The sequence below is a fragment of the Hemitrygon akajei genome, chromosome 7, assembly GCF_048418815.1.
Source record: "Hemitrygon akajei chromosome 7, sHemAka1.3, whole genome shotgun sequence".
Lineage (NCBI taxonomy): Eukaryota > Metazoa > Chordata > Chondrichthyes > Myliobatiformes > Dasyatidae > Hemitrygon > Hemitrygon akajei.
Genome location: NC_133130.1, coordinates 143,455,729 through 143,471,846, shown reverse-complemented (window position 1 = coordinate 143,471,846; position 16,118 = coordinate 143,455,729). Strand labels below are relative to the sequence as shown.

At 49.0% G+C, this 16,118-nt stretch overlaps 1 protein-coding gene across 1 annotated transcript in view; it reads right to left on the bottom strand.

The window, feature by feature from the left end:
* Positions 1 to 2,861: 2,861 nt before the first annotated feature.
* The window catches only part of LOC140730157 (uncharacterized), a 177,343-nt gene continuing 164,086 nt past the window's right edge, over positions 2,862 to 16,118 (bottom strand). Inside the window, exons 11-12 of the mRNA XM_073050286.1 lie at positions 7,294 to 7,485; positions 2,862 to 3,224 (exon numbers count right to left, since the gene is read on the bottom strand). Of these exons, the coding sequence (XP_072906387.1) occupies positions 2,994 to 3,224; positions 7,294 to 7,485 (423 nt within the window). The 3' untranslated portion in view covers positions 2,862 to 2,993. The remainder of the gene's footprint in view (positions 3,225 to 7,293; positions 7,486 to 16,118) is intronic.

Genomic DNA, 16,118 nt, shown 5'->3' with positions numbered 1-16,118 from the left:
GACCCAGAGTCCGGAGTCTGCGGACCGGATCAAGACCCGGAATGTGGGATCCGGACCGGATCATACCAGGATAGGCTTTTTCCATTGAGAGTAGGGGAGATTCAAACAAGAGGGCATGAGTTGAGAGTTTGGGGGCAAAAGTTTAGGGGTAACACGAAGGGGAACCTTTACTCAGAGAGTGGTAGCTGTGTGGAACGAGCTTCCAGTAGAAGTGGTAGAGGCAGGTTCGATATTGTCATTTAAAAAAAAATTGGATAGGTATATGGACAGGAAAGGACTGGAGGGTTATGGGCTGAGTGCAGGTCGGTGGGACTAGGTGAGAGGAAGCATTCGGCACGGACTAGAAGGGCTGAGATGGCCTGTTTCTGTGCTGTAATTGTTATATGGTTATATACCAAACCACCTCTTTGGGATATAGGAGGAAACCCGCACGGCAACAGGGAGAGTGCGTGCAAACTCCACACAGGCAGTGCCCGAGGTCGGGATTGAAGCGGGGTCACTGGAGCTGTGAACCAATGAGCCAGGTACCTTGCAGCACCATTGCCAGGCACAGGCTCGACTGCTGCATCAAATCTGCCTCACGTCCCCCTCCTCACCCTCAACTGCTTAGTAAAAGTTAAACAGTGAACTCTCGGGTCTGTTTGAGCAGCCGTAGGAAAGCCGAACCTGCCCTCCCCCATAGGTACAGCCACGCTCCCAGCAGGAAAGCCGAACCTGCCCTCCCCCATAGGTAAAGCCACGCTCCCAGCAGGAAAGCCCAACCTGCCCTCCCCCATAGGTACAGCCACGCTCCCAGCAGGAAAGCCCAACCTGCCCTCCCCCATAGGTACAGCCACGCTCCCAGCAGGAAAGCCGAACCTGCCCTCCCCCATAGGTAAAGCCACGCTCCCAGCAGGAAAGCCCAACCTGCCCTCCCCCATAGGTACAGCCACGCTCCCAGCAGGAAAGCCCAACCTGCCCTCCCCCATAGGTACAGCCACGCTCCCAGCAGGAAAGCCCAACCTGCCCTCCCCCATAGGTACAGCCACGCTCCCAGCAGGAAAGCCCAACCTGCCCTCCCCCATAGGTACAGCCACGCTCCCAGCAGGAAAGCCCAACCTGCCCTCCCCCATAGGTACAGCCACGCTCCCAGCAGGAAAGCCCAACCTGCCCTCCCCCATAGGTACAGCCACGCTCCCAGCAGGAAAGCTGAACCTGCCCTCCCCCATAGGTACAGCCACGCTCCCAGCAGGACAAGCCCAACCTGCCCTCCCCCATAGGTACAGCCACGCTCCCAGCAGGAAAGCCCAGCCTGCCCTCCCCCCATAGGTACAGCCACGCTCCCAGCAGGAAAGCCCAACCTGCCCTCCCCCATAGGTACAGCCACGCTCCCAGCAGGAAAGCCCAGCCTGCCCTCCCCCCATAGGTACAGCCACGCTCCCAGCAGGAAAGCCGAACCTGCCCTCCCCCATAGGTAAAGCCACGCTCCCAGCAGGAAAGTCCAACCTGCCCTCCCCCATAGGTACAGCCACGCTCCCAGCAGGAAAGCCCAACCTGCCCTCCCCCATAGGTACAGCCACGCTCCCAGCAGGAAAGCCCAACCTGCCCTCCCCCATAGGTACAGCCACGCTCCCAGCAGGAAAGCCCAACCTGCCCTCCCCCATAGGTACAGCCACGCTCCCAGCAGGAAAGCCCAGCCTGCCCTCCCCCCATAGGTACAGCCACGCTCCCAGCAGGAAAGCCGAACCTGCCCTCCCCCATAGGTAAAGCCACGCTCCCAGCAGGAAAGTCCAACCTGCCCTCCCCCATAGGTACAGCCACGCTCCCAGCAGGAAAGCCCAACCTGCCCTCCCCCATAGGTACAGCCACGCTCCCAGCAGGAAAGCCCAACCTGCCCTCCCCCATAGGTACAGCCACGCTCCCAGCAGGAAAGCCCAACCTGCCCTCCCCCATAGGTACAGCCACGCTCCCAGCAGGAAAGCCCAACCTGCCCTCCCCCATAGGTACAGCCACGCTCCCAGCAGGAAAGCCCAACCTGCCCTCCCCCATAGGTACAGCCACGCTCCCAGCAGGAAAGCTGAACCTGCCCTCCCCCATAGGTACAGCCACGCTCCCAGCAGGACAAGCCGAACCTGCCCTCCCCCATAGGTACAGCCACGCTCCCAGCAGGAAAGCCCAGCCTGCCCTCCCCCCATAGGTACAGCCACGCTCCCAGCAGGAAAGCCCAACCTGCCCTCCCCCATAGGGACAGCCACGCTCCCAGCAGGAAAGCCCAACCTGCCCTCCCCCATAGGTACAGCCACGCTCCCAGCAGGAAAGCCCAACCTGCCCTCCCCTATAGGTACAGCCACGCTCCCAGCAGGACAAGCAGAGAGATGAGGCCCCTGGGCACACACCTTCAGGGTGTACATGGCATTACCAAACCCTTCTCAGCTTCTGTATGAGGGGTACAGAGTTCCTCAAAGCCATTAGGTAGCCAAGTGATAGGCTGTATCTACCCTCCACTTACCACCACACCTTCCTCTCTCCTCCCTTCCTCATCTTCTCTTTTCTCCCTTCCCCTCCTCTCCTCTCATCTTGCCTCCCTTCCTTCTCATTTGCTCTCCTTCTCTCCCCCCTCGCCCCACCTCTCATTTGTCCTCCACCCCCCCCCCCCCATCCCACCCCTCCTTTGGAAGTCTAACAATTCTACCACATACTGAATTTCTCTCAATATACTGATGTGAAGAAATGGCCTGCATGGGTGGAATGCAAAGCGAAGCTTGTCACTGTACCGCTATCTATCTATCTATCCTGTACGTATGACAATCATAAACCAATCTACAACATTCTCTCGTCCCTGTGCACGGTAACTACTTATTAATCACGCGGGCAGGCTGAGGAATGGGCTGCCGAGTTTATTCGAATAGTCCGTGTCAGTGACGTGCTTGGCTTTCATCTGTATTTATTAAACGAGGGAGTCTGTATTTGCACGGGTTCCTCGCTTACAGATGATGTAAGGTGCAGGCACACGGTCACACGCTGTCAGGCACTGCGTCCACGAAAGGCAGGAAAAGGTCGTGGAGTTCAGCTCGGTGGTGACGCCGGGCGCTTGCCTCTCGTTCCTTCATGACCTCGCGCGTTGCTGAACGCAGAGCGAGGTTGTGCGCGACAGTCTGCGAAACTGGTGCGGGGGCGTCTACGGGGATGCGGTTGGAGCTGGGGGTGCTGGGCCCTTTCACTTTCACCTTCTTTATCCCGCAGGCCTGTTGAAACAAAGGGGCACGGGTCAGCCAGAGCACGAGCAGGGTGGCGAGTCGTGACGCTGCATGCCCCAGCTCGATGGAAGCAACCTCAGTAAAGTGTCAGGGCTGTGCCGAGGCGTGGTTTGGGAGCAAATAACAAACTGCCAGGGGAACTCGGTCAGTCAAGCAGAGTCTGCTGAGAGCAGTGGGGGAAGGAACTGTCAACATTTTGGATTGAAACTCTGGATCAGGACTGTCTCCATGCTTTGGGGTGGGGGTTGAAGAGAACTGTACTTAATTTTTTGGAGAGTCTCCTAATGTCAGATTGTTTTTTATTAAATTAAAATGGGCTTCCAGAGAAGTGATGCGGCCTTATGGTTAGGGATTAAGTTATAGAATCAGGAGTAGACCATTTGGCCCATCAGCCGTAATCTATTCAGTGAAAAACTTTTCCAATCTGTTCAATTCCCTGCTTCTACTTCAGTGCTACAAACACCCCTTTTTAAGCATTTGTAAGATTTTCTTTCCGTAATTACCATCAAGTCTGTTTTCTGTAAATATACTCCATTTTACAATAATTCTCTGTTCTAAATAAAATTGGGGGAGCATTTGTCAATTTGATAATGGCTCGTTTGTCAAAAAAAAGGTGGAGTGCCTTTGAAACATGAGAACTATCTACCTGACAAACACGAGACTTACTGCATTCCAGGATGAGTAATTTACTGAAGTTTTATCTGTCATCAAATCCAAAGCAAAAAAACCCCTGAATAACCTAACGAAAGTTCATTGAACTCTGATTCTTACATTTGAAATATTAACTCATTCTTTCTCCACAGATGCTGCCTGACCTGCTGAGTGTTTCCCTACCCTTATTACTATTCTGCGCAGTAGCTTGCTGCATCTCTTTAAGCAGTTCCCATAACATGGAGTTTCTGCACTTCATTCTGGGATGTTTTGAACCAAACTGCTTGGCCTTCTCACCGATGTTTATAAGCAAAGGCAGTAATTATTTTGTACTGAAGGCAGGGAAAGAAAACCTCGAGCAATATTGGGTGTTATCACTTCCACTGCCCCACACTTCTGAGTATCAATTGGTTCTGTTTGACAGGAGTTGTGTAATAATCTGCCTGGAGGATAAAGACCAAAACAATACAAAGGTTTACTGCAGGTCTTCTGTTGCTCGTTGTCCCAGTTCCTTTGCCTCCGTCATATCTATGCTGATGATGAGGTAGTTTCTTCTTGGCTCTGGCTTCACATCTATGAAGGCGACCTGGGCTCTTGTCCTCACATCATCTCCTTCCTGCACCTTTCCTCTCTCTCACCTTTGTGCTAGAGCGGGGTGGAGGGGTTAGAATTCCCCAGATACTCACTTCCATCCCCCAGTCTCCACATTTAACAACATACTCTGCAATCTACATCATCACACTCCACAATCAGACGCACCTCCCCTCCTCCCCACTTCCAGCATTCTCAAGGGGCTGTTCTTTCATGAAGCTTTGGTCCTTTTCCTTTCCACAATCGATTCCCTTCTCGTGGCATATTGCCATGCACCCACAGCAGGTCCAACGCCTGCCCTTTCACCTCTCTCCTTCCCAACTCCAGACACCCGCTGGTCCAGATGAAGCAGCGATTCACTGGCAATTCTTCCAGTCCAGTCTACCCTGCATTGGAGAAAGTGAACACATACTGGGTGAGAACTTTGCAGAGCTGCTGTATTCAGTCCACAGGAGTGATCTTTCCCTCCCTACCTCCATTCCATTCTCACTCTAACCTATCTGCCTATGGCCTCCTCCCCTGTCATAATCGGGCCCAATGTAGGCACATCTTCCATCTGGGCACTTTGTAGCCTTCCAGACCCAGTAGAGAAGTTATCAACTGCAGGCATCTCGTTCCCTCTGCATTAGAGCAGGTTATCTATTCGTAATGTTGTATTTTTTCCTTTTTTTCCCTATAGCTATTTTGCTCTGTATTTTACACCTTTCATGTTCCTTTGTAGTTCATTCTCTCCTTAATATTCCTCATTAACTTCTGAGCCAGAAAATTTCAAAAGCTATCGCCATGGCAACTCTGGCTACAACGAAGCTAAGTTCACACACAGTACACTGCAGTTGCTGGGGTCCTGACGAAGGGTCTCGGCCCGAAACGTTGACTGCTCGTTTCCACGGATGCTGCCCGACCTGCTGAGTTCCTCCAGCTGTTATGGTCCGGTCCAGAGCCCGCATTCCAGGTCTTGATCCGGTCCGCAGACTCCAGACTCCGGGTCTTGTAGCCGTCCCTCCTTTCGCCCTTGAGCCCAATTAGTCACACCTGTGGATCATCCTGGCTTGTTGGGGCTCAAGGAGGCGCACCTGATGCCCATCAGCTGGCGGTGTATATAGGGGGCTCTGGGAGTGGGGTGGGGGGTTGCCCTGGCTTGGAGTTCTCCTTGTTAAAGACGAGCTCTTTGAGTAAGTCTGGCAATCACCCTGGACCTAGTTCCCTTCCTGTCCCTTGCCTCTGTTGGGCAAGCCTGGCTGGACTGCTGTTGCCCAGTGGGGGTCTCTGCCACTTTCCATCCCTTGCTGCTGTCAGGTTGTGCCCTGTGACCTGCTCAGGCCCCTGTGTTCCTGCCTGGGAGGTCTGGGCCCTGCCTAGGAGTTATGTGGCCTGCCCAGTGAACTCCTAGACCCTGCCTGAACTCTGGGATCCAGCCTTGTCTGCCTGAACTCTAAGACTCTCTTGGAACCCCAGTATCACCTTGAACGTCACGTCCCTCACGCACACCACGGTCTCCACATCTTGTCTCTTGTTTAGTTGTTCCCGTCCTGTCCCTAGTACTTCAGTGCCTGTGTCCTGCACTTGGGTCCAGCCTCCTGTCCCCTTATGACACCAGTGTGTTGTATGTGTTACCAGGCTAAGTTACTTCCCCTGTGCCATCCACCCTCCCATACTCTGTTTGTGTAACTTGGAAAAAGTTCTAAGGAGGATTCCTCAGTCTCAGACATTAACCATTTCTTTTTCCACAAGCGCTACCTGACCTGCGGAGTATTTCTAAGATTTCCTGCTTTTGTTTCAGATTTCCAAAAGCTACAATCTTTGGGAGTTTTGTTTGAAGCAGGACAAGGGTAGTTCAGTGAACCTGTACTTCTCTGATTCCAGCTATAATCAGTCCTTCTAGTGGCAGTGAAATCTCAGAAGCAGTGATATCCGGTGGCAGTGATAGACCCAATCTGCAGATGCTGAAAATCCAAAGCAACACACACAAAATGCTGGAGAAACTCAGCAGGTCAGGCAGCATCTATGGAAATGATAAACAGTTGACATTTTGGGCTGAGACCCTTCTTCAGGACTGGAAAGGAAGGGGGAAGATGCTCGAATAAACAGGTGTGGTGAGGGGAAGGAGGATGACTAGAAAGTGACAGGTGAGGCCAGGTGAGTGGGAAAGGTAAAGGGCTGGAGAAGAAGGAATCTGATGTGAGAGGGGAATAGACCATGGGAGAAAGGGAAGAAGGAGGGGCGTGAGAGGGAGTTGGTAGGCAGGCAAGAAGAGATAAGAGGCCAGAGTCGGGCATAGAAGGAGGAAGGGGAGGGATAATTCTGCCTTTGCGGCTGGATGAGCAGTGACACCTAGTGGCAGCGGTAGGTACAGCGCTGCATGGTGCAGTAACCCAGGTACATTCGTGCCCTCCAGTGGTGAATGTGTGCATTTGCACGTTCTGACTATGTTTCACTCCAGTTTCCTCCCACATCCCAAAGATGAGCCGGCAGGCTAATTGACTACTATAAGTTAGTCCTAATGTTGCTTAGGTGGTAGAATCTGGAGGGAGAATAGGTTCCAGAGAACTGAGTGGGAGAATGGGATTGCTCTGAGATCTTCATGGAGTCAACGAGTTGAAAGTGACCTCTTTCTATGTCATACTGAGATGCAGAAATCCTGTGATCACACCCTATAGCAATGGAACAATCCCTCATGATGGTGGCCGTCTCACTTTCCTGTATGCAGGCTGCTGTAGCTGGGTTTATCTAGTTTATCATGGGTGTTACTGTGGTTGCTAGTGGACACATGGTAACCAAAATAGAATGTCTGTGATGACTTATTTTCTTTTGGTACCTGAGTCTTGTTTTCTCTCCTTTCTGGTTTACACTCCAGGTCCTGCAGGGTCTTCTTGTGCCACAGCTCCATGTTATGTATGTGAGCTCGCTGTTGTGAACGTAGAGAAGTTAACCTGAGTGCCAGACAACGCTTAACTTGCACTTCCTCTGAAGTAGGTCTGACAGTAAACCACGGAGCCTGCATCACAATCTGTGGGAGACAGAGGAACGGGAAATTCAGAACAGGGTGTTCAACACCACAACCCACTTCCAACTCTTGCAGAGCTACCGACTCTGTGTTATTGATCCAGGCCCAGTTACCACAGGGGATGCGTTCTGTGGGTTATTGCTCTGTCAGCGACACAAGAGATTCTGCTGGAAGTCTTCAGCAACACACACAAAATGCTGGAGGGACTCAGCAGGTCAGGCACCCTCCATGGAGCAAAATTAACAGCCTATGTTTTGGGTTGAGGAAATAGCTGAGGCAAAAATAAGAATAAAAAGGCAGGACTAACCCCCCCCCCCCCTCCCCCCCACCTTACCTGGCCTCAGCTATTTCCTGCCAGCTTATAGAACATAGACCATTATAGCATGGTACAGGCCACTTGCTACATGACATGCTGACCTTTTAACCTACTCTAATATCAATCTAACCCAACCCTCCCATGTAATGCTCAATTTCCTACCACCAGTATCCATGTGGCTCACTAAGAGTCTTTTAAATGTCCCTAATGCATCTCTCCACCATCCCTGGCAGCATATTCCATGCACCCACCACTCTGTGTAAACAACTTTGCTCTGACTTATACTTTCCTCCAATCAACTCAAAACCATGCCACCTCATATTAACCATTTCCACTCTGAGAAAATGTCTCTGGCTGCCCACACAACCTATGTGTCTTATCATCTTGAACACCTCTGCCTAGTCACTTCCTATTATCCTTCACCCCAGAGAGAAAAGCCCTAGCTCGCTCAGCCTATCGCCGTAAGACAAGTTCTTCAATCCAGGCAGCGTCCTGGTAAATCTCCTCTGCATACTCCCTAAAGCTTCCACATCCTTCCAATAAATGAGGCGACCCGAAATGAACACAATATTTTAAGTGGAATACCCTTGCAAGCAGAGCAAGTGACATGTCAGGACGGGAATAGAAAGTAGAATTCAAATGGGTGGCACCTGCCCTACATTTCCTCTCTCACTACCATTCAGGGTCTAAACAGTCCTTCCAGGTGAGGCATCACTTCAGCTACGAGTCTATTGGGGTCATCTACTGTATCTGGTGCTCCTGTATCCAGATACAGTATCTACTGTATCTCCCGTATCTACTGTATCCAGTGCGATCTGACGTAGATTAGGTGACTGTTTCACTGAGCATCTTTGGTCCATCTGCCACAAAAAGTTTGATCTCCACAGTGCCACCCATTTGAATTCTACTTTCTATTCCCATTCTGACATGTTAGTCCATGGCCTTCTCTACCACCGCGATGAGGCCACACTCAGGTTGGAGAAGCAACACCTTATATTCCGTCTCGGTAGCCGCCAATGCCCCCCACCACTCCTTCACCATTCCCCATTTCCCTCTCTCGCTTTATCTCCTTACCTGCCCTTCACCTCCCTCTGATGCTCCTCACTCTTCCATGGTCTTCTGTCCTCTCCTATCAGATTCTCCCTTCTCCATCCCTTTATCTCTTTCACTAATCAACTTCCCAGCTCTTTACTTCACAAGCTCCCCCTCCCAGTTTCACCTATCACCTGCCACCTTGTGCTTCCTGCTCTCTTCTCCCGACCTTCTTACTCCGACCTCTCCCCTCCCTTTCCAGTCCTGATGAAGGGCCTTGCCACGAAACGTTGACTCTTTACTCTTTTCCACAGATGCTGCCTGGCCTGCCGAGTTCCTCCAGAATTTTGTGTGTGTTGCTTGGATTTCCAGCATCTGTAGATTTTCTTGTGTTCTCAATATTTCAAGAGGGGTCTAACTAGGGTTTTAAGAGCTGCATCATTACTTTGTGGCTCTTAAACTCAATTCCCTGACTAATGAAGGGCAACACACTATAGACCTTCTTAACAGCCCTATCAACTTGCATGGCAAGCAACTTTTAGGGAACTTTGGTGGCGGACCCCCAAAACTACTCTGTTCCTCCACACTACCAAGAATCCTGCCCTTAACCCTATATCCTGCTTTCATATTCGACGTTCCAAAGTGTATCACTTCACTCTTTTGCAGGCTGAACTCAGTCTACCACTTCTCAGCCCAGCCCGTTGTAACCCTTGACAACCAGCAGCACTGTCCACAGCACCACCAACCTTCATGTCATCTGCAGCGTTACTACCACACCCTTCCACTTCCCCATCCAAGTAATTTATAAACATCTCAAAGAGCAGCAGTCCCAGAACAGACCATCACCGGTCACTGACCACCAAGCAGAATACACTCCCTCTACAACCATCTGCCTTCTGAGGGCACACCAATTTTGAGTCCTCACAGTCAATTTCCCTTGTACCCCATGCCTCCTGAATGAGGAAACTTATCAAATGCCTTACTAAATCCACCACTCTACCTTTGTCAGTGTGTTTTGTCACATCCTCAAAGATTTCAGTCAGGCTTGTGAGCCATGATCTGTCTCTCACAAAGCCAGGTTGTCTGTCCCTAATCAGACTATCCTCCTCTGTAGGCTCATAGATTCTTCCTCAAAGAATCTTCTTCAATAGTGTGCCTAACACTGAAGTAAGACTCACTGGTCTATAATTCCCAGGGTTATCTCTACTCCCTTTCTTGAACACAAAACAAAAACATTTGCCACCCTCCAATCATCTGGCACTGCGCTTGAGGCCAGTGTGAACACAAAGGTCGTCACCAATGACTCGGTAATCTGTTCTCTTGCTTCCTGTAGTAACCTGGGATATATCTCATCTGTCTCCAGGGTCTTATCTAAACTAATATTTTACAAACGTTCCAGCACATCCTCTTTCTTAAGGTGGACATGTCCTAGCATATCAGCCTGTTTTATGATGTTCTCACAAATGTCAAGGTCCCTCTCACAGGTGAATATGGAAGCAAAGTATTCATTAAGGACATCCCCTGCTTCCGCATACTCCAGGCACATGTCCCCTCTTCTGTCCATGATCAGTCCTATCTCACTCTTGCCATCCTCCTTTTCTTCACATACATGTAGACCATCTTAGGGTTTTCCTTAATCCTACTCGCCAAGGCCTTCTGATGCATCCTCCTAGCTCTCCAGCGTCCATTCCTAACCTCCTGCCTGGCTTCTCTGTAACTCTCTAGAGCCCTCTCTGATCCTTGCTTCTTAAACCTGGAGTAAACCTTTATTCTTTTTGACTGGATATTCCACATCTAGATATTCTACGTTAAAGTACTCTACCATCCTTTCCCTAATTTAATGGGACAACGCTGAGTTCCTCCAGCATTTTGTGTGTGTTACCCACTGCCTTGGTGTTTGCTTCAGGCAGGATCTTATCCAGGTACTTGTTGAATGTGAGGTTCCATCTCCACTACCCTTGTAGGAAGTGAGGTCTGGATCCATCACTCCTTTGGGTGAAAAAAAATATCTCATCAATTTCCTCCTCAGCTTTAAATCCTTGTTTCTCAAGGTCCTTCCTGTCTATACTGATCAAGCTTATCACTGTCTTTCACACCAGTTACACTCTCAATCAGTCTCTCATGTTGCAAAGAAAATAATCCTAGTGTAGATAGTCACTCATAATTATAATACTCCAAGCTTGGCAACATCCCCATACGCTTCCTCTATACAGCCTCATGTTCGATTCTGGTCTTCTTGCTGGTTTATACAGCTCTCTCAGGACCTTTCTGCACCTGTATTCAGCACTCAATAAAGGCACGTATCCCATATTAAATACGAGAGATTCTGCAGATACTGAGACTCCAGAGCAACACGCACAAGATGCTGGAGGAACTCAGTAGGTCAGGCAGCATCTGTGGGAATGAATGAACAGTCGACGTTTCGGATGAGACCTTTCTTCAGGGCATGAAAGGAAGGGGGAAGATGCCAGAATAAAAAGGTGGGGGGAAAGGAAGGAGGACAGCCAGAGGGTGATAGGGGAAGCCAGGTGGGTTGGAAAGATAAAGGTCTGGAGAGGAAGGAATCTGATAAAAGAGGAGGGTGTACCAAAGGAGAAAGGGAAGGAGGAGGGGACCCAGGGGAGGTGAGAGGTAGGTGAGAAGAGGTAAGAGGCCAGAGTGGGGAACAGAAGACGAGAGGAGAGGGAAGGAATTTTTTTTTACCAGAAGGAGAAATAAATATTTATGCCAACAGGCACCCTGATGGAATTTCAGGTGTTGATCACCCATCCTGAGGGTTTCCTCATCATGGCACAGGAGGTGGTCATGGACTGAAATGTCAGAATGGGAATGGGAATAGGAATTAAAATGTTTGGCCATTGGGAAATTCCGCTTTTGGAGCAGAGGTGTTTGATGAAGCATTTGCCAATCATCTATATAGAGCAGGATGCACGGGGAGCCCCAGACACAATAGGCGACCCTAGCAGATTCACAGGGAAGTGTTGCCTCACCTGGAAGGACTATTTGGGGCCCTGAATGGAGGCGAGGGAGGAGGTGGATTGGCAGGTGTAGCACTTTAGCCCCTTGCAGGCTAAGTGTCAGGAGGAAGATTTGTGTTGAAGGATGAATGGACAAGGGAATCATGGAGGAAGCAATCCCTGTTGAAAATGGAGAGAGAGCGAGAGATAGGGACGTAAAGATGTGTTTCGTGGTAGGATCCCCTTGGAAATGGCAGAAGTTGCATAGAATGATACGTTGGGGGGGTGGATTGTAGGGAATATGTGCTTGGGTTTTTGTGGGGTGTGGGTCCAGGTTTGTGGAGGTGCGGAGGTTATGGTTAGAGATAGGGGTAGGGTTGGAGGATAGAGGTGAGGGCCTGGAAGGGAGAGAAGGAACTGGTGGATAAGCTGTGAGGATGTGGGTCAGTAGAGGGTTGTGGAGGTTAGGGTTAGAGTTGGGGGATGGAGATGAAGGCCTGAAGGGGAGAGGGGTCCTGGCAGGGAGAGAGGGGGGAGCCTGGCCAGGCTTGCGTTTGTGGGGTTGTTGAGGTTAGGGTTATGGGTAGGGTTGGGGGATGGAGATGAAGGCCTGAAGGGGAGAGGGGTCCTGGCAGGGAGAGAGGGGGGAGCCTGGCCAGGCTTGCGTTTGTGGGGTTGTTGAGGTTAGGGTTATGGGTAGGGTTGGAGGATGGAGATGAAGGCCTGAAGGGGAGAGGGGTCCCGGCAGGGAGAGAGGGGGGAGCCTGGCCAGGCTTGCGTTTGTGGGGTTGTTGAGGTTAGGGTTATGGGTAGGGTTGGGGGATGGAGATGAAGGCCTGAAGGGGAGAGGGGTCCCGGCAGGGAGAGAGGGGGGAGCCTGGCCAGGCTTGCATTTGTGGGGTTGTTGAGGTTAGGGTTATGGGTAGGGTTGGAGGATGGAGATGAAGGCCTGAAGGGGAGAGGGGTCCCGGCAGGGAGAGAGGGGGGAGCCTGGCCAGGCTTGCGTTTGTGGGGTTGTTGAGGTTAGGGTTATGGGTAGGGTTGGGGGATGGAGATGAAGGCCTGAAGGGGAGAGGGGTCCCGGCAGGGAGAGAGGGGGGAGCCTGGCCAGGCTTGCGTTTGTGGGGTTGTTGAGGTTAGGGTTATGGGTAGGGTTGGGGGATGGAGATTAGAGGCTGGAGGGGCAAGAGAGTGGGGGCATGGTGGGAAGAAAGATGGGACCTGGCAGGTTTTTGGCTGATGTGCTTGGGGAGTGGTTGTTCCGGAGCACCATATTGCTGTGCATCTACCTGTGGGTTGGAGTGGGGTCTGCCTGGGGTGGATCTGTAATGGGGGATGTACAAGCTGTCGGTGAGCTGAAAGAAGACATACCTTCCCTGCTTTGTGTAGTGTATGGTGATCTCTTTTGTATCTGTGTGTGTGCCTGGGAGGCCCCAGTCTGGGTTAAATTAACAGGGAACATGCCATCCTATTCTCAATGCTCCAATTTTATAGATCCAATCAGTATTTGTAGGCTTCGTTAGACCATTTGGGGAGTAGGATTTGTTTTTAAGCCTAGTTATTAGGCTTCACTTAGGCTGTTTGGGGAGTAAGTTTGTAACGTTTCAATCTATTTCCTCTCTGTTCTTTTTCTTTGAAGTTTTGACCATTTCATGTTAGTTTCTAGGCCCAGGGTCTCCAAAGACTGGATCCCATGCTGCTGGATATATCTTAACAGGTCTGGTCTGGTTTCCCTTGCAAAAATACTGAGGTGCTCTGTGAGTTTGACTGTGGCCTGTCTCCCTTTGTATATGACATGGCACTGTTAACACTGAATTGCATATACTAAATTCTGCTGTTTACAAGTTATCCTCTGGTCTACCTGGGCCCACTTTCACATAGCTCTGTTGACTGTGCATTTTAATATTCTTAAATGTTTGTATACCCTACAGTTTCTCCCATATTTCTTCTTAATCATTTTATCTGTCGAGTCCACTACTTTCAGAGATCATGGAAGATGCACTTCCAGATCCCTAGTCTGTTTTACAGTTTCTAGAAAATCAGACCATACAACATCAGCCAAACTTCACATTAGCAACACAGATGAGATAACTGCCTATTTAATGGCAGGATCCCTCTGTCCCATCCTGAATGTTTCTTCCTGAATGTCCCTTCCTGAATGCTGCTACTTAAAACAAACTTGGTTTCTCTTTGATAAAGGGTCTTTAACCTAAAAAACTAATTGCTTCTCTTCCCACAGATGCTGCCTGACCTGCAGAGGATTTCCGGCATTTTCTGTTTTATAAAATTGATCTGGTAGAATTGACTTTAGCCCAATATAAATATTTGCTTCTAGATCCAACTACCTCTTTCCCATAACTATACTAAATCCAACTCAATTATATCCAAAATATCTTCAATATGCCCAAACTAATTTCCTACAATTAATTCTGTTCCCCTCCCTCAATGGTCTTGATTCTTACATTAAAAAATTTTCTTGGAATACTTAGATTTCTGCACCTTGTAAAATTACAATTATTGAATCGCTAGTTGAACCTTCTCAGAACCTGCTTCTATATTTGATCTTTTGTCTCCCTCTGAATATTTGGGCAATTACAGTACCCTCCCAGAAATGTAAATGCCCCATATTTGTTTCTCAGTTGAGTCCCAATGGCCTCCTTTGTTAGCCTCTCTCTCAAACTCTCTCTGTCTGTGTTGTCATTGTTTTTATCTCCAAGACCATTGAAGAGTACCGAATAAAGTTGTCATTAAATTTACTTTCTTTCCCCTAGCCTTTGATTCCTTTGCCTCTCAGGCTCATTAACTGAGCCATCATCTACATCCACCTTTGCACTAAAAATACCATCAGCTTCACTTTCCACTTGTCAAGTTAGTTCCCCCCACAACCAAATCAAGAAGCCCTTTCTGCATTTCTCCAGGGCCGATTGATGTACAAACTTCTGACCTGCCTAGTCCCACCTTCCCCAGGTCTGGCCCAGATCCACCAGGAATCTGAACCTCTCTGTTCTTTGACTTTTGTGCTCTCAATCATCCTCCTATTTTTGAACTCACTGTTGCCTGGTACTGATGGTGCTCGAGAAATGATTGTTGTATAAGAAACATAAAGAGGAGGCTCTCTTTGAGCACCTAAACTGTCAGAGGGGAAGAGAAGGCCAAATATATGGCTGCCAGACAAAGTAACAGGCCTGAGGGCTGGGGACAGTTTAGATTTCAGATGAAGGCAGCAAAAATAAAAAGTTTGAGCGGAAGCTTGCAATCAAGGTAAAAGTGGACAATAGCTTCTGCATATTTGTAAAAAAAAAAGAGATTAGTGAAATCAGGAGTGGCCCCCTACAGTCAGAAATGGAAAAATGATGAAGAGGAAGAGAATAGCAGAGTAAGCAAACAAATACACAGGTTCTGTATTCACAAAGGAGGACCTGAGCAATTCTTCAAAAATTGTTAGGAAACCAGGTATCTTATAAAGGTGAGGATCTGAAGGAAATTAATATTTGTAGGAAAATAGTGCTTGATAAATTAGTGGCACTGATCAGCAATAAATCCCCATGGCCTATGCTCTACTTCGTAAGGTAGTCATGGAAAAGGAGGATGTATTTTTTTCCAGCACATTATGGATTATGAAAAAGTTCTACCAGATTACAGGGTGAAATTTTAAAAAGGAGAGAGAAAAAAGAATGGTTAACCTAGTGGGAAAAGTGCTGGAGATCAGACTTAAGGTAGCAAGACACTTGAAAAGTATCAATGGAATTAGACAAAGACCACATAACTTACTGGAAGGAAAACAAACTTGAAAGAAGTTTTTTGAGAATGCTTCTGCTGGAATAGGTGAGAAAAAAATCTGTGGATGTGGTGTACTTAAGATTTTTAGAGAGCTTTTGATAAAACCTCGCATAAAAAGTTAGCATGCAAAATTAAACCTTGGATTGAATGATGGCTGACAGGCAGGAAACTAGAGTAGGAATACGTGGGCCGTTTTTAGGGTGTCAGGCACTGACTGGAATCAGTGCGGGGGCCTCAGCTATTCATAACCTCAATGATTATGATGAAAATCAACTGTAATATTTCGAAGTCTACTGATGATATCAAACTAGATGGGATTGTGGATTATGAGGTGGATGCAACGAGGCTTCAAGGAGATTTAACTGAGCAGCTGGGCAAAAGAATGGCAGATGCAGTTTAGCAGGGAAAATTGTGAAGTTATTCACTTCAGCAGAAGACAGAAAGGTGGATTATTAGTTAAGTGGTGTTAGACTGGGAAATGCTGACATTCAAAGAGACTTTTGTGTGGTCTTGTGTATCTATCACATAAATCAAACATGCAGGTGTAGCAA